The 22057-nt window shown below is 48.1% G+C and overlaps 1 protein-coding gene across 1 annotated transcript; it reads left to right on the top strand.

The window, feature by feature from the left end:
• The first annotated feature begins 7983 nt into the window (after nt 1–7983).
• LSG1 (large 60S subunit nuclear export GTPase 1) lies at nt 7984–20279 on the top strand. Its single transcript, XM_064385715.1, has 14 exons — nt 7984–8135; nt 8209–8326; nt 8616–8736; nt 9311–9397; nt 10240–10326; nt 12371–12431; nt 13137–13313; nt 14351–14773; nt 15077–15178; nt 15984–16127; nt 16423–16546; nt 17152–17231; nt 17862–18035; nt 19343–20279. The coding sequence occupies exons 1-14, from the start codon at nt 8055–8057 to the stop codon at nt 19520–19522; spliced, it is 1959 nt and encodes a 652-aa protein (XP_064241785.1). The 5' UTR covers nt 7984–8054; the 3' UTR covers nt 19523–20279.
• The last annotated feature ends 1778 nt before the right edge of the window (nt 20280–22057 follow it).

Raw genomic sequence — 22057 nt, 5'->3', positions numbered from 1 at the left:
CTGCCCCAAATCCCCTTAAACTGATAAAAATCCCAGGGCCACTGCGGGACCCCACGCTCTGCGGGAGCCGTAGCCTCAGCTGCCTGCACGGCCAGGGTGTGCCATGGACAAATCCCGCTCTTGCAACATGATCTTTCCTTTGGTTTGGTTAGTCCGGCTCTGAGACCTGAAGGGCCTGCAGCAAATACTAGTTATTATGTATGAGTAATCCTTTGCTCTTTATTTGTATTCAGCAGCCGAAGAGCAAGAAGCTGTCTTTTAATTTCTTGCCGGGGTTGCTGGGTACACTCACAGACGTAATGAAAAAGTTGGTCTCTGTGTTGTTACTATAGCTTCCTGTGTCATGTGTCAGATCTTGCTAAAAAGAATAGAAATTCTAGCATTGCAGATTGTGGCACTTCATCAGGGTTTGGATGAGTGCTCAACAAAAGGGGAGCAGTACATACTCATGCTGTAAAACATGTAAACACCTGCCTAACTTATTACTCAAATAATTTCTAGAGTTTGGATCAATCAAACCAGTATGTAATTATCGTTGTTGTTGTTACTATTATTATTTTTATTACTATTATTACATAATGCCATCTAGCAGATTATTTGGGAATTGCAAGTAACCACAGTGACCAGCATCAAACTATTAAGCCCATTCACTTATATTTCCAAAATCCCCCTCACTGGAGGGCAGCGTGGTCAGCACCATCCCTCGACCCTGCTCAGCCACAGCTGGTCCCAGGGGACGCCTGGCTGCAGCCATGGTTTCCAGAGGCCAGTGGTAAGTGTGGTCAGTAACATACTGCAGTTCTGTCTTCAGCAGCTCTAGCACAGCAGTTTGACAGTGTTAGGAAGGCTGCTGCTTGCCATGAGGAGTGAATGTGTTAATGCTCCATTTTCCAATGAGAAAACTTCAGCTGGAGGGCTGCACGGGCTGGGTGTGCACCCATCAGTGTACACAAGCTGTTGAACAGCCAGGCCCCTTGATGTGAAGCCCAGCACTCACTGGGATGCACATCTGGGCTCAACACTGTGCTGAACTGAACCCTCTGCCTCTTCAACAAAAGCACACTGGGACCTCACAGGAGGGCAGGTGAGGGGCTGAGGTCTGCCCTGACTGCAGTGCTCAGCAGCAGCTTGCCCAGCTGGGGGTTCTCTGCTCTGAGCCCTGATGCAGGCTGGGTGTCAGGCACCCACTGGCAGCCCCATGGTGCTGCCGGTGTGGGGGGCAGGAGGGGCTGTGTGCTGTGCTGCAGCCTGTGGCAGACAGCTCCTGCCAGCCTGCAGGACCCTCCCACTGCATGGCAGGGAGAGAAAGACTGATTGGTTCAGCTGATTCATCTCCAAGTAGCATTCAATGTACTTTTCTTTTCTCTTCTTTGTCTTGCAAAGTGAAAACAGAAGATGCTGCTGTGCACATAAAATAAATCCAGTGGCTTGAGGTGACATCTGATACCCATGCCTGGTGTGGCATTCCCAAAGTGCCCGAAGATCTGCCTCCTCCCTCAAGGTGTCCTGCTGAAGCACAGCTCCTCAGACCAACACCTGCCTGAGCAGTGCCTGTGAGCACAGGGCCGAGAGCAACCCCGTCTGCTCCTCGGGGATGCGTGGGCATGGCAGTCTCTCCATACGAGGGAGTTGCTTTGCCAAAACCTGCCTGCCTCCAGTTGTGGGCAGAGGAACCTGTTCTGAGCCTTTGGCTGGTGGCTCAGCAGGCAGGTGTTTGCTCCAGGTGGGATGGAGCAAGCAAGGAGACCCATATACCTTCCTGCAGTGCTGCCTCTGGAGAGAGGTTGGAGCTGGGGGGGCTGGTGCTGGTGCACAAACACTTCTGATAATGATGCCCATAGAGCTGTTTGCAGAGTCATGCTGGGCTCTGCCATCCTGAAGTGATCTGTGTTCAGGAATGTGGACTTCAAGTTTTCACAGCATGGCTCCTGCAGGCTGCTGAGCCCCCTGGCTCTCCAGCAGCCTTTGGGCAAAGTTGTCTGCAAACCCCAGTGGTGTGTAAGGTGAGGAGGAGATCTGACTCCTTTGCCCTCCTCATGGCCTCCCCAGTCCCAAGGCAGCAGCATTGCCATTTCTGCATTGCATTCTCAGGTTCTAGAGGTTTCCTTATCAGCATCCCAGAAACCCTCTGGGGGTTCCAGATGCTGGCTGGGGAGCAGCAGCACCCCAGAATACCTGCCTCTGTACCATTTGAAGTGCAGCAGCAAGGAAGGTGTTTTGTGGTCACAGCCCTTGAGAATGGAATCTGTCTTGGCTCAGTTCCTTGCCATGCTTGCTCGCCAGTCTGTGTGCCAGACCATTGTAGCTTTCTTTGCTTCATTAACGGGCCCAGTTAATTCAGGACCATCTCATTCCTGCTATGTGGCAACTGCTTCAGTTCTGGGCATGGACAATTGCCACATGCTTCAGCAGCTGAAGAGCAAGTTACAAATCATGGTGGTCTGTGACAACAATTCCTGCACAAAATGCTCTGAGTTGTGCTGGGCTGAGGAGCTGTGCCACAGCCTTTGGATGAAGTCCGGCAGCAGGGAGAAGCCCAGTTGAGTTTGGGGCACCTGCTCCCTGCTTGAGGCTGTTCCTGTGGATGTCTGTATTTCATTGCTGGGAGGAGAAGCTGAGGCACAGTGAGAGGGGTGCCTGCCCTGTGTGGCCAGGGCATGCTGCTGGAGCACGAGGCTCCCTCCTGCCTGCAAGGCCGGCAGCACCCGTGATGTGTAGGACTTGCACGCTGGGGCTTATCTGCATGGCGCTGTAGCCTGGGGGGGAGTGCAGCAGCCTGCTCTCTATTTATGCAATATTCCAGCAGCTACTGAGCATCACCTGCCTTCGTGCATGCATGGAAATCCAGAGCAAGGCGTGGGAAAAGCTGTAAGATATGATCTCTGCCCTGCGGCGCAGGGCCGGCAGCACAGTGAGTGCTGCACTTTGGGCAGACCCCACTCCCTGCCCCTCCATCCCTGTCCTGCCCTGGCCACTGCAGTCTGCACTGGAGCCCGTGGTCACACCCCACCACGAGCCCCTAGGTTCTGGGGCGCACGGTGTCTCGGAGGTGCAGACAGGCAGGCAGCTGTGCAGTACCTCTGTTGGAGGGAGCTGCCAGGCTGCCCATGCTGGCTGCCCTGGGCAGTGTGGAGAGATGCAAGAGTCTGTCTGATGGGAGAGGGGGAAACCCTGCAGGGAGCAGCCCCGCTTCAGGGATGGCTTTTGTGCCCAGCAGCTGGAATTGGAGCTGATGCGGATCTCTGGTTGGGGAGAGTGGTGGGGAAAGTTGATATGACAAGATCAAAATAATTCATGGGAATGTACTGATTTTGTCAGTGTATGAAAATGTGTCAGATTTTTTCCCCCCAGGTAGTAATAGAACTTCTTGTGCCGCAGCAGCTGAAGTGACACAGTCAAAGTGAAACACTGCAAACCAGCATTCAGTATGTTCCAAAACAGTATTTCAGAGTCTCTATAACTATGCAACATGTCAAAGTTTTGACTCTTTGTTCCAAACCAGGACAAAGGAAATGCTGAACTGTCAGGTTTTTCCATGAAGCGGAAAGACTGAGCGGCTCCTGAGCCTCACAGCCACCAGTGCTGGCAGGCAGGGTGCCATGGCCCCAGCCCTGCCAGCGTCAGCCAGGTCCGGCCAGCAGCAAGTGTGGATGGCTGCCTGTCACCAGGAGCTGGGACAGCATGACCTGCTCAGGGAGAAGGGTCCTTAACAGCCTTTAATGGAAGCCACATGCCACCCCTGCCGCCCTCCAGCCTCTCTGAAGGGGAGCAGCACCCCATCCTGGAGCGGGTGTGCCCCGGCAGGGCCCGGGGCTGGGAGCGCAGGTGATGCCAGGGCCATGTGAATACTGTGGGAGATCCTTGCACAGGCAGCCTGGATCCCCTTGGGGCACCAAGGGTGATGCCAGTGCTGCTCAGGCCGGCAGTGCCCCGGGAGCAGGGGCTGTGCCGTGGTGCTGTGGTTGTTTTTCAGTCCCCGAGAGCGGCACACCCCGCTTCCTGCACAGCCCCGGCGCTTCCTGCGCCGGCTGCTATAATTAGAAGGGCAGCCGGTGTCCAACGGAGCAGAGCCCTCCCTCGGGTGTCACGGCACCCTCGGGCGGCTTGCTGGGTGGGTGGTGCTGGACAGCCGTCCTCAGACCGTGCTGCCAGCCAGGGGGCACAGGGGTGGTGGTGGGGCAGCATCCTCCGCTCAGTGCTCCATCCATGGGCCATGTTGAGGGGCAGCAGTGGGCAGCACGGTGAGACTCCCAGGCACAGCTGACACAATGGGAGCTGGAGAAATCCCATCCGTTTCCCTCCGGTGCTTTGTGCCTTCAAAGAGGCAGACAGTTCTCTCTAATTAACTTGCCCTCACCCTGCCAGGCTAGGAGGTGATTTTATCTTCATAGGGCTGGTGGAAAAAACGGAGTCTAAAAAACTCAGGGCCCCAGTGGTGTTGGTGCCTTCTCAGGGCTCAGCCTTGGCCAGGCAGCCCTGCTTCAGAGTTTCCTCATCATTCTGCTCTTTCTAAAGAGGAGCAAGACCTTCACCAAGAGATGGGAAGCTTGCAGAACAAGCTCTCACTCTTCATACAGTGCCAGGCCACTTCTGAGTACAGCTGGAAAGAAGGGGGTTCAAGCAGCTGCAGTTGTGCACAGAGCAAAATTGTCTTGGTGTTCTTTCAGGGCTGCTGTGGGGAGGGTTTCTTAAATGGGTCTGCTTGTCAGGCTGAGGCTGGCAGTACCACTGAATTGAGCATTGTGAACCTACATGAATAATGAATAGCCATCACATGAATATTTTAGACACAAGTCCTGAGATCTCCCAGTGCTGCCTTAAAGGAACATGGAGGAAAAATTGTCCAGAAAGAACGATGTTTCCTTTAGGCAAAAATGCACTGTTATCACAGGCTTTTGAAAAAGAGCTGCTGCTGCTAAGTAATTCTCAGGATATGCATCAAAAACTGGAGCAGTGGTTTGGCTCCAAGGCATAAGAAGTTGGGAGAGAAGCCCAAGACAATGATTACAATGTGCTGTAAGGACAGCAGATTTTACTTTGTCTATGCAATGGTTTTGTGAGAATTCCCAAAGCTGTAGCCACTTTCCAAAGAGCCAATGGTGCTGGGCACTTAGTGCTTTTCTAAGGAGTGGTGAGAAGTTTTGTGATGCACAGGGGTGCTTTCTCTCCCAGGACAACACCTCAGTCCAGCCCAGTCAAAGAGATGAGTTGTAGAAAGAAAGCCTAGCAGCAAAAATTGTGTTCATTTTGCATGCAGTGATAGCTACTCCATCATATGGGAATGGGCTGCAAATCAACAGGTTTATCACGCTGTGAACAGCAGCGTGCCCCCCTCCTCCAAGCTCTCCTTGCCTGGCTGTGCTCTTGGCATGCACACTCTGGTGCCAAGCTGCCTCTGTGCAGCTCTTGTGACAGCATCTGTACCTCAGTTTCCCTTTTCACTGTGTGTGATTAATCCATGCATAAATGTCTTCTAGGAGCAGCAGGCTGTCTTGCTCAGGTAGGCACACAGAGGGGTGAGAAACATGGCAATTAGAAATATGCAATTACTAGTCCAGCTCTGATATTTTTGTCACTTGGATGACCCAGTCTACATCTCCTTGAGCACTGCTCTGCTCAAAGCGATCTTCGCAGTGCTGCTGGCATCACCAGACAGAAATAACTCCTTGGTGTTTATGAAGTGCCCAGAAACATATCTGTTGCAACAATGAGGGCAATTTGGGCGTTGCTTAAGTAGGTCCCACAAAGGTGGTAGGAAATACCTGCAGTTAACTGTCCCCTGAAGCACTTCAGTCTAGAAGTGGGGAAAGGTGGGGGGAAAGAGGGCAACGTGTGGGAAAGACATCCCAATCTAAATGCAGAGATATTTTTCTGCAGGTTATCTTCAAACCTCCCTGCCCTAGGATGGGTTGCAGGTGATGGAGCAAGCCTCCTTTTCCCACTGCACCAGCACTTCTGCCTGTCCTTGAGTGTCTGTTTCCAGTTCATGCCACTGAACACAGCTGCAGGTGTCCCATGGAGATCCACCGAGCTCTGCACTCTGTACTGACAGTCTCCAGACCCTGGTGGTGCTAGGCTGAGCTGCCAGGGCCGTGCCAATGGGATTATTAGAGCATTTTGCCTGTGGTTGGGCAGCCTGGGAATGGCACTGCACGTGCCTCAGCTGTGGGGTTAGAAGTGCTGCCAGACCCGAGGCGTGGGGATCAGCCAGGCTGGCTGGCTGCTCTGGCTGGTGATTATGCATTGTAGAGAGAAGGTAACTTTTAACTGAAGTACAAAAGAAAGACAATAATGAGCACTTATATTACTGCTTCAGTGCCCACATAAAGACTTGAGATGGTTTTATTAAAGATTACTTGATTAGAAATTATTTTACTAAATGTCTGCCTGCTGTCTGCAGCCCACCAGCTTCCATTGAAGCACCTCACCTAAATGAAAAGGCGACTGCTGAGTCCCCTTTCATCTCTCTTATTTGCCTTTAGGAAGCAAAGGAGGGGCCAGACCAGGCTGGTGATGGCGGCAGAACCTGGGATGAGCATGGCAAAGGATCAGACGTCCTTGGGAAATTTATGCCATGCAGTTACTGCCTTTGAAAAGAAGAAGAAAAGAAAAGCTGTGCCTTCCTAATGGGTGTTTATCATGGAGCAAGAGAAAAGAAAAAAGAGAGAAAAGAGAAGAGAGAAAAGAGAGAAAAGAGAAGAGAGAAAAGAGAGAAAAGAGAAAATAGAGAAAAAAGAGAGAAAACAGAAGAGAGAGAAGAGAGAAAAGAGAAAAGACCACTCCCACCCAGGGCGTTGTGCATGCTGCCATGCTCCTGAAGTTAAGCTTTGTCTGCTTCAGTTTTCCAGGGATTAGACAGGTTATTCTCCAGTTACAATTGATACATATTACAGAGTTGTAGTGAAAATTGTCCGGCTTTAACCCAACAACCATAAAGGAGAAATGCTTCATAAATCAGTTCAGTGAGCAAGTACAGGTCAAGTTGTTTATTAATTTATCATGCTCTCCCATCTTGACCCAGACCAGTCGCAACGACTGCTGCCAAAATCCATTCAGTGGTTCCCTGGCTAGTCATGCAATTTCCTCTGTCTGGCAAAGATGCCCAGACTCTGGCTGGATTTTGCCAGCAACCTCATAGTGTATCTCCCACATCTGCACCCAGGATCCTGCTTTGCCAGCCTCATTCCTTGCGTGCACTGTTTGCTGTATTGGGATGGTGGACACTAGGGAAAGGAACCTGCACTGTGTGTTACAGGGCACAGGGTCAACCTCGGCCACAGGAGCAGCAGAGGGAGACACAAACCCCTGCCGCATGGCTGGCTGCTGGGCAGGGTTTGGCACAGTGTGGTTTGATAGCATCTGCACCAGGCTGAACCAGCAAGAGAAACTGGCCCCACAGCTGCCGGGGCTGGCAGCCCTGAGTGCCACCCCATGCCAGGAACTCCAGCTACAGCACCAGCCTTGGGCTGGCAGTGAACCGTGCCCCCAGGCTCAGTACTGGTGGGAGGGAGGGGGTTAGAGCTGAGCCTGAGGAGGGGAGACCCAGAGAGATGTGTGTCCATACTGAGCACCACAGGGTGGGAGCGACAGAAAGATGGGTGGATGGATTGGATGGATGGATTGGATAGACGGATGGATGGATGGTCACAGAACCAATTGGGTAGGAAAAGACCTCTGGTATGGAGTCCAACACCGTATCAACTAGACCATGGCACTAAGTGCCACCTTCTTAAACACCTCCAGGAATGTGACTCCACCAACTCCCTGCGCAGTCCACGCCAACGTGTAATCACCTTTTCAGTTAAGAAATTCTTCCTAATGTCCAACCTAAACCTGCCCCTGTGCACGTTCAGACGGTCCTACAGTCACGGCCGGGGCCGGGGCACCGCCTGGCGGCGGACACCGGGACAGGCCGGGGCAGGCCGGGGCAGGCTCCGGGGCGGGGCAGGCGGGGCGCAGGCTCCGGGCGGCGGAAGGGGCCGGGCGGCGGAAGGGGCGGTGGAAGCGGGCGGTGGAAGCGGCGGCCGGCCCGCCTCTTCCGTCGGCGGCGGCACATGGGCAAGAAACGGAGCGATGGGCTCGGGCGCTCCCTGCAGCGGCAGCGCGGGCTGGAGCGCCGCGGCGCCTCCTCATGGGTGAGCCGGGGGCCGGGGAGGCGGGAGGGAGCTCGGGGCGGCCCGGGCTGACGGTGCTGTCCTGTCCCGGCAGCTGCACGCCAGCGAGGTGGTCGCCGAGCGCGGCCCGGAGCTGCGGTCGGCGCCCGAGCAGAGCCCGCTGGAGGAGTTCCTGGCCACGGCCGAGCTGGCCGGCACCCGCTTCGTGGCCGGTGAGCAGCGGGGACGGGCCGGGGGCAGATCCGGGGGCCTGGGGCAGATCCCGGGGCCGAGGAGGGGGTGCCGGGGGCCGAGGAGGGGGTGCCGGGGGCCGAGGAGGGGGTGCCGGGGGCCGGGCGGCACCGGTTCTGGTGTGAGTGAGTGCGAATGGGAGCTGGCGGTGGGTCTGCCGGCCGCAGCTGGGGCAGGCTGTGGGGCCCTGAGCCAGGGCTGGGGCAGCAAGGCCAGGATGGGGTGGCAGCGCTGGGGACGGGTGTCTTTGGATGACTGTCTGTCCTTCAGAGCGCCTGAATGCCCAGATCGTGTCTGCCCAGAGCTGCACGGGCCTGCTCACGGCACAGGAGGCCCAGCGCGTCCGGCAGCTGCACCAGGAGAATCAGGAGCTGCTGCGCATCCCGCGGAGGTGAGCTCTGCAGGGCTGCCCGGGCGACCCTTGGCTGAGCGGGGCTCCCAGGCTGATCCCCCCGTGGCTGCAAGCCTGAGGACAGCCTCAGGTTGGCAAACCCTGCTTTTGGAGAAGGCGCTAACTAACCTATGGGAGCGGGCTGTAACCCACAGTACAGGTGCCAGTCTGCCATGTGAGTGCTGCCAGTGCCAGCCTTTCTAGCCTGAAGGTGTGGGTTTCCTGCCCAAAGCTTGTCACTGCTGTAGCAGGTGCATCCAGGCTGCCTGATAAGCCTTTTCAGAGCTCTATGAAGGGTGAACAGAGAGATTAATCCCATCTTAGGGACCCTGCCAAACTTAGCTCAAGAAAACAGCTCTGTGGTATCTGGTGTATGTGCTCTCTGCTAATGGAGTTTGGAAGGAACAAGGAAAGAAGATTTACTTAAAACTGCTGAAAATAGATGCATGTACATCTGAACCTTTACTTCAGCATAGCTGAATGTGTGGTTTTTATGTTCTTTATGTTTACTGAAGTAATGTAGCTGGACTGACTGCTATTTCTGACCACTCACTCCAAAATATGCTTGTTATAGGCCGCAGTGGGATAGGACAACCAGTGCAGAGGACTTGAAGCAGGCAGAGAGAGAGAGCTTTCTCGAGTGGAGGCGACAGCTTGCCCAGTGAGTATGCTGCCTGTGGCTGGGTAAGTAGCTGGTGGCATTTAGTGACACAGGAAGCAGCAGGTTGTATTTATCCTTGTTGGATCAATAAAGCTAATGGCTGTTCAGTAGCTCTCTGTACTTGTCCTGGAAGGCTGGACATCCCAGCCACAATCCAGCATGTCTTTGTGGTCAGGTCTGAAAAGCTGTCTTATGTGTGTGTGTTCTTTTAAATTAATTCAGGATGACGTGTGATGTTCTTCATTCACCTGTGAAGTAGAGGGTTACTGCTCTGGATGTGTCTTTTAAGAGCAGCAGTGCTGCCAGCCTGCTGCATCCAGCAGCCTGTGCTGGTCTAGCACTGCTTCTGCTGGGCTGGAGACATGGGTGGTATCTGCTCACATCCTGCAAACCCGTGCTCACCCTGAGTAAAGTTGTTCAGGTGGTGGTAACACCAATTTAAAGGTTGTATAGAGGTATTTCAGGTGCCATCCCCAAATTTCATTTTTTCCAAGTGGTACTCAATTAAGAAAAAAACTACTGGCACTTGGGATAACTTCTCTCATTTGTTATCATGGCTCTCAAATTTCACAGGCAGACTCTTGATGAATTCTTGTTCTTTCCATCTTTTACCACTTCTGTATTGACAAGATCAGAAGCCATTGTGTCACCACTAAACCAGTGCCACTGACAGCAGTGTACCTGAGGGCTTGATCTGTTTGACAAAACATCAGAAATAGTGCCTCTATATGAGTTTGGTTTTGATTACTCTGCAAAACTAAAGCCTTCTGGATCTTGGGAAGAACTGAGCTTACAGCCTGCCATGGACCAAATGTGATGTTGTTTTTTCTGTTTTGCCTTAGCCTCGAAGAAGAGAAAAAGTTAATTCTAACTCCATTTGAAAGAAATTTGGAATTTTGGCGTCAGCTTTGGAGAGTCATTGAAAGAAGGTAAAGTATTTTGCTATCCACTTTTTAAAAAGTGATGTTAAATGTATTTTCATGAATTGTGGTTTCTGAGACAAGCTTCAGGTGTCTCAGCACAGGAAAAATTAAGTTAGTAATGTTTTATTATCAGCACTGCAGTGATTTTGTTTTTGTGGTGCCTGCTAGCTCTCAACAGCGTGATGTGCAGTGGTTCACTGTGAGTCTCGTGGCCTTCCCCAGTAACTCTGTGTTGGAGGCCTCCTTTAGAAAGTGCCTTTGAGGTCTCTTGCCAAGATTAACCCCTTCCCCTCCTTCCCAACCAAACTGCAGCAGCTGATGTTCAGGAGCAGGAGGCAAGGAGTAAGTAATGTTGGGAAAGAAGGAACCCCTTGTCTCTTTGCTACACAGAGAACTTGCAGCAGTGCACAGAAGACAACGGGCTGCCATACCACAGGAGCAGCTTTGTTTGCTCTGCTGAGCTGTAATATAATAAGGGTGGTATCTGCTATGTTAATCTAACTGGGGCATTTAATTTCACTAGTAATTAGGTTTAAGATCGTCTCATTTCACTTTCCTAAAATTGAAAAATACTCCACCAGTGAGGTCATGGTGAGCTGGTCCTTTGACAGAAGGGGCTTTGTACTGAGTGCTGTGGGCCCTTGGCTGGGAGAGTGCTGGTCAGGAACATCCATTGTAGGCTACCATGATGTACACTGTGAGTGTACAGGGTGTTTTGAGGTGACTGGAATGTGTTATTAATGCCTTTCTGCTCCTTTCAAGGCTTTTTATTTCATGTAGAGTGAGGATGCTGTCTCAGAAGTGAATGTTAAAGTCACTCAATCCTTACCTTTTCAGATAATTTGATCTGTTATCAGCCTTTTCCATGTATTTGCTTCAAACTAGTTCCCAGCAGTGTGGTTCAGTAACTTCTCTGTATCCCATCCCAGTATGATGGTGTCAGCTTTCCCTTGTATTGGTATTTAAATGTCTGTAACTGTGCAGTCCTCTTTGTACCCATGGGGCTTATTAGATTATTCCCTTGGGGGATTTTTTTTTTATTTTAATACATAATGAACTGGCTAGTGAGGCTTGAAATTCTTCCATTCAACCTGTGGTGTTCTGAAGTTGTCCTGACTTAACAGAAATCCCTGTCAAACAAATATAATTAGCATGTGATAATACATGGCAGCATTTTAAATTACTTGCCTGGAGAAGTTCTAGTGGAAGAGGCTGTAGTTTAATTTTCCTGTCCTTTTGACAAAAGAAACATGAATGCCTTTGGGATCTGAAGCCATTGCATTTAATTACTATGTGGAACTAATGACTTCTGCTCATGTATGTGGCGGCAACCTGGCCTCTGGATTTGGAAGCTGTTTCCTAGAAACCACCTTACTGAAGCATGTTGCAAGGCCTTGCTTGCATGGGGGAGTAACATATTTTACTGAAGTCTAAGGCTATTTTTTCATTGTTTTATGCTTTTTGTGGCAAAAAGAGCACAGAGGGACTTTTAAAAATACCCAATATCAAATGCTTAGAATCTGCATGTCATTTGTGGGAGGCTTTGTACATCTTGTTCCATGCAAGGAGGACAACAATATTCCAAAATACCTCGCTGTGTAGGAACACCACCTCTTCTTTCTCTCCGTCACCACCCTGCCACAGCTGAGGATAACACAACTTTGTGTTATCACAGTTTTTAGTACCATTCTAAAAGATGGAGTACCACTACTGTGGTTCCTGCCTGCTGAGCATTTCTGAAGAGTGGATGGGTTGGCAGAACTGTCATGTTTTCTTCCCTCTTGCTGGCTGTATGGTTGTGCAGGAGAATGAGCCAAGAGAGAAGGAAACACTGTATGGCAGTAGTGGCTTGTAGCACAAGCATGGCTCTGTGGGGCAGGTGGGCTGCTGAGATGCTCTGTTGTTCAGTAAAGGTGTTTAGTAGGATAATACAGTTGAAACTATTAAAATTCCAAGGAAAACCTAAAAGTGAATAATTGCTGTGTCTTACTGCTTTCTTTGAGGCAATGTAAGAAGGAGTACTTCATGGGGCTTTCCTTTACTTTTGCAGTGATATTGTAGTCCAGATAGTAGATGCCAGAAACCCCCTTCTGTTTAGATGTCAAGACTTGGTAAGTAAACCACTTTCTGAATGTTGTCTTCATTTTATGTCTTAATGTTTATGTGATAGATTTTTTGTTCAATGCATTCAGCCACCTTGAAGCTGTTTTGCTGTTGTGGCTGAGTGAGTATCTTAGTAATTGTTGCAGTTATTCTGGCATGAAATTATTTTTCTTTGTCCTTTGGTATTTCACACAGAATGTTGTGAATATAGAGGCTCTTCTGCAGATGTTACATTGTAGATACTATTTTATTCCTTGTTACTCATTAGAAGTGTCCTCACATAAAGGAATTGTCTTATGTAAACGCATAGTGAAATAAAAGTGGGTGAGGATTACAAAAGATCAAAAATCATTGAAGTGACAAGTTTGTAATGATAGGCTATAGAACACTGCATCAGGGAGACATGAAATTGCTCAAATAGTTACCTTAGGAGCTCCTGCTGCAGGGTGCTGATTAATATCTTGTCACAGCTCTAAGGAGACAAGATGTTTGCACACATGACCAGCAACAAGCTGTACTGTGGTAGTTGCATGCTCCAATTTGTTCTTGTGGCTGTCTGCTGAGCAGCACTCAGCCCACCAGCCTAGGGATGGTAAGCTTGGCTACACTTGTGTGGGGCTGCATGGAGTAATTTGTGCTGCTGCTCTTGTATTGTCTTGGGTGGAAGGAGTCAAAACCAGAGCACAAACTGATCTTTCTCTTGTTCTCTTTAGGAAAGTTACGTTAAGGAAGTCAGCAATGACAAGGAGAACATGATCCTGATCAACAAAGCAGATTTGCTGAGTGAGGAGCAACGTGCTGCTTGGGCACAGTTCTTTGAGAAGGAGGGTGTCAAGGTGGTGTTCTGGTCAGCTTTGGCAGAGTGTGAACGGCTCTGTGGAGAATCAAAGGTACTGCAGGTGACCAGTTCAGACTAGGTCTGTGCTGGCTGCAGCTGGTAATTGCTTTGCAGCTATCCTTGTGATGTACCTGAGCACAAAAGGATTATTTTAAAGACCTGTGCAGCTGTAAAACAGCATTTGAAGGATCAATTCAGAGACAAAAGTGAGGAGGGTAAGATGGTGAACAAAGTGCAGAAGACAGAAACAGCCCTTGTAGACCTGCTTGCAAACTCTTAACTCATTGAAGGAAAACCTTTCCAGGTTGGATGCTGCAAGGGCTGGAGTTATCTGTATAGAGGATTTTTTCTTTCCCAGGGAGGGGAGGTGTTTCTTGGAACCTAAAGTACCTGAAAGTAATTTACCCAGTGGAACAAACTGAGCTGCTGCCCCAAATTACATGTTATCAATTGGTGCTGCTTTCTTTGTTATGACCATTCAGCTGTTGAATATCCCATATTTCCTTCAAAAAATAACTACTCTGTTCATCTGGTTTACAGTTCTTGGTTGAAATGTTTTTACAGACTGGTTTGAAAGTGAGATTGAAGGTGTTAGTTCTCTCTTTTTGGGAAGAAAGGTCAAAATACTATTGTTGTGAAAATATCTTCATTTTTAAATGTAAACTCTTTGCAGGGAAGAAGTGTAGAGTTGACTGAAAACTAAACAGCTTGAAATTATTTTAATGAAATATTTAGACATGAAACAAAATGGCTTTGTGTTGTGAAGATTTTGAAAAAACATTCCTTTTACTCAGAATGCTTAATAATTTAAAAAAACTAGTCTGGGTGTGCACATGTTCATTCTGGAGAGGAACTTCTTAATGACTTCACAGAGAAGCTGTGAACAGTCCCTCTTGGAATACTTTTGTCATTCTCCTGAAACAGGCTAGTTTTTCCTACCTACATCCTACTTAAGAGCTCTAAAAAACCCCAGTGTGATGAAAGCACTGAGTTGTCAGCTCTTGGGGTCTGGCTAATGAGAGCTCACTGAGGCAGCAGCAAGGCTTGGGGTTGTGTTTGCATTTCAGCTCTGAACTGCTGTTCCCACAGGAGCTGGGCGCTGAGGGGGCAGCGGAGCACCCAAGCAGTTCTGAGGAGGGAGGCTCCAGTCAGGAAGATGAGAACACAGCACCAGATGGCACAGAAAGAGCATCCACAGGCAGCACTTGGCAAAGTGCAAACCAGGTCCTGGACAGTGATAACAGCAGTGATGAATATGAAGACTGTGAAGATGATGAAGAGGAGGACTGGCAAACCTGTTCTGAGGATGAAGCTGGTGACAACTTAAATGCTGTTGGTCCAGAGAGGATGGAAAGCAGGACTGATGGTGCTGCAGTGCAGCACAGAGTGCAGGAGCAGAACAGGAACATCAGGAACTTCAGCCATCTAGTACAGAGAAATGAGCTGCTGGAGATATTCAAAACTATGCACAATGGTCCAAGGGTGAAAGATGGGGAAGTAAATGTTGGGCTGGTGAGTTGGACTTTGTGCTTAAATGGAACTTACTTAATCTAAATTCTAATTCCATGTGCCCTCCATGGGAAAAATTCATCCTGTAGTTTGGCTTCCCATAAGGATATAAAAACTAGCAAGCACAAACCACTGTGGCTTTTGTGCACAGATTAATACTGAATCTAGAATCCTAGAGCTCAGTGTGCCCCTCTGCTTGCCCTAATTTGTTTTTTTTAGAACATTTCATTAAAGAACTTTTGTGTCAGATCTGTCGGTCTTTTGGCATCACCCTGCCTAATAACATATCACTTCTTTGTTGTCTAGGTGGGTTACCCTAATGTTGGCAAAAGTTCAACCATCAACACAATCCTTGGAAATAAGAAGGTGTCAGTGTCTGCTACACCAGGCCGTACAAAACACTTCCAGGTATTGCTAACAAATAACATCAGTCTTTTGCCCCAGTGGAAGAGAGCTTCATTATGACCTATTTGCAGCCACATGCACTCACTGAGAGCTCTGCCAGCCTGAACTGTGGCCAGCAGAGTAGGTTGGAGAGGGGTGGTCTTGATGTGTGTAATTTTGGAACTTTAATTCTTGCTTCTAAACTTGTGCTCGATTTTGAGTCACTCATGAGAGCTGTGCACTGGGGCATGTTTTCAATCTCCTGATTTTATTTAGTTACCTTGTCCCTTTTTTTCCAACACCGGTCATGAGGAGAGACTCTTTTTAAAGTTAGTGTTCCTCCAAGTAGCTTAAAGTCAAGGTTTCAAACTATCCTTGTCAACATCATTGCTGTGAATAAATGTAGTTTTGCTGATATTTTCATATTGATCAAACTCTGATTTTGAGATTGCTCCCACACTATAGCATTGGAGCTGGTTTGTGGGATTTGTACTTTTCAAATTCCTAGCTGTTTCAGAAGGTCCAACATGAACCTAATGGTTTCTGGAGTGCTTTCTTCTCTCCCATCAGTCTGGAGAGCTGAAGATCTTGCTGCCCCCATCTGGACACCTTATTTAGGAACTTTGAAAATGTTGCTGTCTTCTACATTTGATCTCCTTAATTCATTGGCTGGGACCAGCAGGGCAGGTGTCTGTGTTAGATTTCTGCTTATTGTCATTTGCATCCATGTTTCATCTATGCATTTGCTTTTGGGGTTTTTTTTTTGGTTCCTTTTTCCTCCATGGACACTGAGTTGCCATAGTGAACTAATGGATTATTTATCATGTAGACCCTGTATGTGGAGCCTAGCCTGTGCCTGTGTGATTGCCCTGGTCTGGTGATGCCATCTTTCGTCTCTACCAAGGCAGAAATGATTTGTTCTGGAATTCTGCCTATAGATCAGATGAGGGACCATGTTCCACCTGTTTCTCTAATATCCTTTGCATGGGGTTTGTAAGAGTGCATGCAGGGGTTGGATCTGGAGTATGCCAAGGAGCATGTTCCTGCTAGCAGCACACGTGCTCATGCTTTGAGGGAGGTGGGACGTACTGGATAACACAGTCCTGCTGTGTTGGTCTTTTCCTATCTCATTTCAGCTTAGTCATGTTTGTCAGACTTGTGTTATTATTCTGGTTTGCAACAAAATCCAAAAGTCATTCTTTTGTGTGTGCTCTTAGAGTGACAAGGGCAAGCTGTAAATCACAAAGTGGTTTCCTTCACTAGCTTATGTTTGCCAGCATATCCCACGCAACATTTTGGAAGCAACCTATGGAATAAATATCATTAGGCCAAGGGAAGATGAGGACCCAGACCGAAAGCCAACAGCTGAAGAGCTGCTAACAGCATATGGATGTGAGTGATGATCCTTTTAAAACCTGTCACCTCCACTGTGTGCATGGTCCTGAACATGGCCTTAGGAGAACCTTCTGAAGTTAGGCCCAGCTTGGGTCTGTTATGCATTTGACCTCTTTGATAGGGCTTGCCCTCCTCTCAGGAATGGTCTTTGTTAATGGCTCATCTCCTCTGTGAGTTGGAGTGGTGCTTTGCCAGTCTCATCTGACAGATGTAGTGATAGTGGGGAAGATACTGGTGAAATGCCCTGCCAGTCTCTAGTGTGGTGCTCTTACCCTTTCAGATACCTCCCACCATCTGTGTCTGAATTAGACTTTGAAGAATGCAGTAAATTCTCATTCTCTGCTTTAAAACAAATATAAAACCCTAGCAATTTTCTGCTAGTAGGAAAATGTCAGCTCTTATAATTTCTTTCAGGACAGGATGCTTCTGCAGTACCTTTACAGTCACCAAAGCCCTTCCCCTTCTCTTGCTTTTCCCAAGAGAAGTCTCTTTCTAAGGGAATATTTTTGAGAAAAAATACAAATGGGTGGTTAGACAACAGAGGAGAACATATTAATATTCTCTTGTATTTACAAAGACTATACTTTGGATTTCTCTTCCAGACATGAGGGGCTTTATGACATCTCATGGACAGCCAGACCAGCCGAGATCAGCTCGATATGTGCTAAAAGATTATGTCAGTGTAAGTGTTTCTCACATCTAGGTTTTCTTCTCTTTTCAGAGGTGAATTAAAGGTTGCACTGGAGTACAATGAAGTCAATTCTATTTCTCTAGATAAAATCACCATCTATCAAAAGACTCTTGAAATTGGGCTGCTTTTATGTTTTAGAAGAATAAATTGAATTTCTCAAGCTGCCTAATCTTAGAAAGGTGATTGCTTAAAAATATGGTGCCAGCTAAATAAATAATCTATCTCCAAAATAGGTAGCAGATACTCAGGAAATGAATTCATATACAGCTGGACCGATATTTGGCACTAAGGACTGTTGCTCTGAGTATTGTAATACTGCATGCTTCTTTAGTACCTCTTGGCAACTTATTGTTGATAATTTCTTATTAGGATCCTCTGGTGCTCCTGAGAGTTTTGCTCTGTGTTGTTTGCAGCTGGGCACTGCAGCTGCAAATGGTGCTTTCATGCAGAGGTGGAACAGTACTTTAACTTAGGAGTCAAGCCAGTTGTTGCCTGGGAGAAGAAATAAAGTGTACTGCCAGTGTGAACCCCTAAACTTCAGGCCCTTCTTAGGGCTGCAGTTGTTTTCTTTGCTCTCTGAGTTTCCTTTGTCCCAACAACTGTGTCCCATTGCTTTCACAGGGGAAGCTGTTATATTGCCACCCACCTCCTGGTATTGACCCAAATGATTTTCAGCACCAACATCAAAGATGCCCTGACAGTATAACTGTGCAGGCCACAGGACAGGTGAAGCCTGAGAAAAATACCAAAGCAAAACAAATTGAAAATGTGGTGGACAAAACTTTTTTCCATCAGGTAAATTCTGGAAAAGACTTGTTCTAGGAATTTTTGCTGCAGCATTCATCTGTAGTTACTGGGGGGAAACCACCTTTGAGGATGGAGGTGTGCTGGGTTGAATTAATGGTGTTTAATGCTGTAGGATCTGCATGTAATTTCTACCCAAGAGCTCTCTGTTCTTTTTATTGTCTCCTAAATCACTGGGAATGTCCTAGGTGACAGAAAGATTGCTAATGAGGTGTGCACAGATGATTTTTCAGAGGTCAGCAGGGTGACCCTTGTCTTTAGGAATCAAACATCAATCTTGAGCAAACAGGAGGGTGATTGAGAAGAAAGACAAGTATGAATGACTTGGCAACTGACCCAGAACAAGGTTTTGAACTAACAGGTCCTTCAAAGTGACATTCCTTTCCAGAGCAGATATATTTAGAGGCTGTGATAAGCTTTTAAAAGATAATTTAATATTTGTGATATTTATATTTGTTATATTTATATATTTTATATATATTAGGATTTAGTATTATGTTGAGGTTTTGACTCAGAACCTGAAATCAGATGAAAAGAATACAAACTGATTTAAAATCCAGTCAAGAAATCTCAAAATTAAGTGGAAAATGGGAATTTTTCTTAACCTGTATGATTCTTGTTAGATCCTACAGGCATCTGTTTTGCCTCTACACTACTGAAAAAGTGTATTAATGACTCATAGTGAAATATGAAATCCTTAACTGACCATATCTGACAAGGATTAGAACAGGTTTTTAGCTGTGAATAGATAGCATGTTCCATTCTGTGTGGTTAGCTGGATGTGAACACCATTTATTTAGCACAGCTAAGATAATCATGCATTTTGAAAACAAGAACTCGGGCTCTTAAAGAAAAAAAAGTGAGCTATTTCAGAAAACCGTGACCTGAAAAGAATTTTTGGGATTACCAGACTGTTGCTCTGTCTGCCCAAAGTGCTGGCACAAGCTGCGAGCCCCGTCAGTGCTGCCCACGCTCCAGACTTGAGCAACTTATTTTGGTCTGTGGCTTTCCTGGGCGCCAGATTTATTTGTGAAGACAGTTTGTTGTGCACAGAGCAGAGGCTGTGAGGATCCATGCTGGACTGGAGCTGATCCTGGCTGGGACACGGCGTCACGTCAGCGGCAGGCGCCGGGGACCCGGCAGAGCTGGAGCTGCTGGCAGGCTTTGGCTGCCTGCCGTGGCCTTCCTGCGGCTCTGGGGCAGGGGCTGGGCCTGAGCTTGCCTGAGCCTGGTTTACTGACACGCTGCAGTGGTTGAGTATCCTCCCCTCGGTCACTGGAGGTTGTGTCCTTTTGCAGGAGAACGTTCGTGCCCTGATGAAAGGGGTCCGGGCTGCCATGGGCTACCGGCCTGGCTGCGGCCTCGTGCCGGCCGCTGCACCCAGCCCTGCCAGCGTGGGGGGAAAGCCCTGGAAGAAACACGGCAACAGGAACAAGAAGGAGAAAATCCGCAGGATCACGAAGCACCTGGAGGCTTAGCTGTGGCAGCAGTATCTTGCCTTTTCAGGGCAGGCACTGCACTGTCTCACAGGCCTTAACTGAGGGGGAAAAAAAACAGATAAGTGGGCATCACTAGCTCACCTGGGAGCTCTCTGCAGTGGATTGGCCTGGCAGGGGTGGGGGTGGGCTCTGGTGGCTGGAGTTCATCCCTTCTGAGAACAAAAGAGACCTGGCTGTTGGTGTTATCTGGAAACCAGCCCAGACATTTGACTGCTGCTGAAACATCCTTTCAGTGGGAGCAGATGGAGCTGTGCAGGAATGTTTTTTCCTTCCATAAAGGATGTATTTTATTGCTGTTGCAATCAAAGCAAGCCCTGGTAAAACTGACTAAACAGTTTTAAACAGTTGAATTTCAACGAGTGAAGTTTGTTACATTTTGAGACACTATTACTCTTTTTCCTTTTTTTTTTTTTTCCTGGGCTTTAAGGCTTGTTTGTTGATTTGACAAAATGCTTTAGTGTGTTGACAAATGAGGTAGAATGATCTTTATTGCCCTCTTCCTTCTCTGCTCTTCTCAGTCCTATTCTGTGGAATCTGTAACCACACCCTATTTCCCAGTTTAAGCAGAGCACAGCGCACCATGCAAGGAAAATGTTGTTTTTATATCCTTTACACTGAGCTGGTATCAGTTGTTTTTGTGTGACTTCCCACTAGTATTTTAAAACATTGGCTCCATATGACTGGCTAAAAATCTGGTGCTAATTTGTCCTTAAAATATACTTGAGATTTTACTTCCTCTGTGTGTCACGTTCTGTCTCATTGCCCTAAGTCAGAGAACTGTCTATTAGCAGATTTTAATTGAGTACATGAGTATTTGTGCTAAAAAGACTTTATTTACCAGAGGGGTAAGATTAAAGTGAGATTTACTTCTCAGCTGCCCTACTGAGAAAATGTTTGTGCACTTGGTCAGAGCTCCTTGTTCCTCGTTCAGCACAGGGAGTAATGATAGGACTGGAGAAGCTCACAAAAACGAGTCGTGCTTTGTTTTTAGTTGGTGGAAGGAGTAGCACATGATGCTGGTCTCTTGATGCTATAAAAAGCCATTGCTGTCTTGTAATTCTGTACTTTCCAGGCTTTAAATGTGGATGGAGAGATGAAAGCAACTGCTGAGCAAAGCCACAGCAGATGTGGGGTGTGCAGCCAAGCCAGTTTTGGTTTTGTGGCCCTTTGTGTGTGTCCTGAACAGCCAGGTTGCACTGTGTATGCAGAGGGTCCCCTGACAGCAGAGCTCTGCCTCAGCTCCTGCTGCCCCTGGAGTGCCTGCTCTCGAGTTCCTGATTACATCACTGGGGGGGAGATAACTTTACACATGGCAGGGCACTAAGTATAATTAATATGGTCAGTGGTGTTTTCACTCAGTGTACCGTAGCAGAAAGTGGATTCTCAGGAGAGGCTGTTTAATCTAGTTCTCCTGGAGAAGGTGATCTTTGCCTTGGTTTCCTGAAAAGGTTGTGCCTTAGCCATATCACTCTGATGTGGCTTCTCCACCCTTCTTGCAGGAAAGACACCTGCTTTTGTCCCTTACAATGCTTTAGGGACTTGATTGCGCAGAAACACTCCTTTGTTTTTGTCCTGTTCTGTGTGACACTGTTACCTGTCAAACTGGAGTATCTTTCATTGAAGATGCAAAACATTTTTTTTCTGTTCTGTTTTTCTCCTTTTGAAGCATTTGGAGTTGTTAGCCCATGTTGCATGTACCCAAGTTCTCTCCTCGTGCATTGTCTGCCCTTTCCTGTTAGTTGTGTCTCCATGAGCTGCCTTGCTGGACAGGCTGTGTCCTGATGGAGCCCCTTCCAAATCTTGTGAGTGACAGAAATCCCCAGGGCCTGAGAGTTGGGATGATTCCTTGTTGCTTGCAGAAGCCTTTTGCTGTGAGACCTGCCAAGCAACTTGCAGTGTTTGCATGAGTGAATGGAGGATAATGTAAATATGACCAAGCAAGTAGTGTGTGCTGAGGTGTTAAATACAAACTGCTCCTTGCTGTGCTAAAGGACTCTTGCCTCAACAGAGGAAGGACTTACAGACCTGTTAATATTTCATGCTGTTACTGAGCAGTGGGCAAAATAGGTAAGAGGCAAATTAATGCTTTCCTGTGGTGGTTTGATGTGTTGCTGGGCCACATCCCTCCCTGGCAGTGCCAGCTGGGCCTTGCTGAGAGCTCAGTGCAGCACATGGCAGCAGCTGGCAGGCGTGAGGCCATGTGGGCACTGCTCACTTGTCAGAGCCAGCACAAAGGAGACAGTGTGCTCTGCCCTGGCCACCTGTGAGTGAGCTGCTGCTGCTCCACTGCTGTCTGGAGAAGGCCAGTTTCATTGTGGAGTGCTGTTTTCTTCAAGTGCCTTGTGTCTGTAGAGGGAGTGTGCAGGCTGCAACTGGTTCCAGTCTCTTCTTGGGGATCCCCAGCACCCCAGTGCTCTGTCTCCCCTTTCAGGCAGCTTTGCTTTGTAATGCAAGCAGCTTATTTTCCTGGCTGATGTTGTGTCCTGCAGTGATACCTGCAGGAGAAATGCAGAA

This window comes from Passer domesticus, chromosome 11 (genome assembly GCF_036417665.1).
Source record: "Passer domesticus isolate bPasDom1 chromosome 11, bPasDom1.hap1, whole genome shotgun sequence".
Taxonomy (NCBI): Eukaryota; Metazoa; Chordata; class Aves; order Passeriformes; family Passeridae; genus Passer; species Passer domesticus.
Note: the sequence above shows the minus strand (reverse complement) of the source record. Positions and strands in the feature narration are given on the sequence as shown.

Bases quoted from the DNA above. Each gene is read 5' to 3' on its own strand.
- LSG1 (XM_064385715.1), top strand. From the start codon at position 8,055: ATGGGCAAGAAACGGAGCGATGGGCTCGGGCGCTCCCTGCAGCGGCAG. The intron at 8,327-8,615 runs GTGAGCAGCGGG...TCTGTCCTTCAG, and splicing joins CGGCACCCGCTTCGTGGCCG to AGCGCCTGAATGCCCAGATC. The intron at 9,398-10,239 runs GTGAGTATGCTG...GTTTTGCCTTAG, and splicing joins TGGAGGCGACAGCTTGCCCA to CCTCGAAGAAGAGAAAAAGT.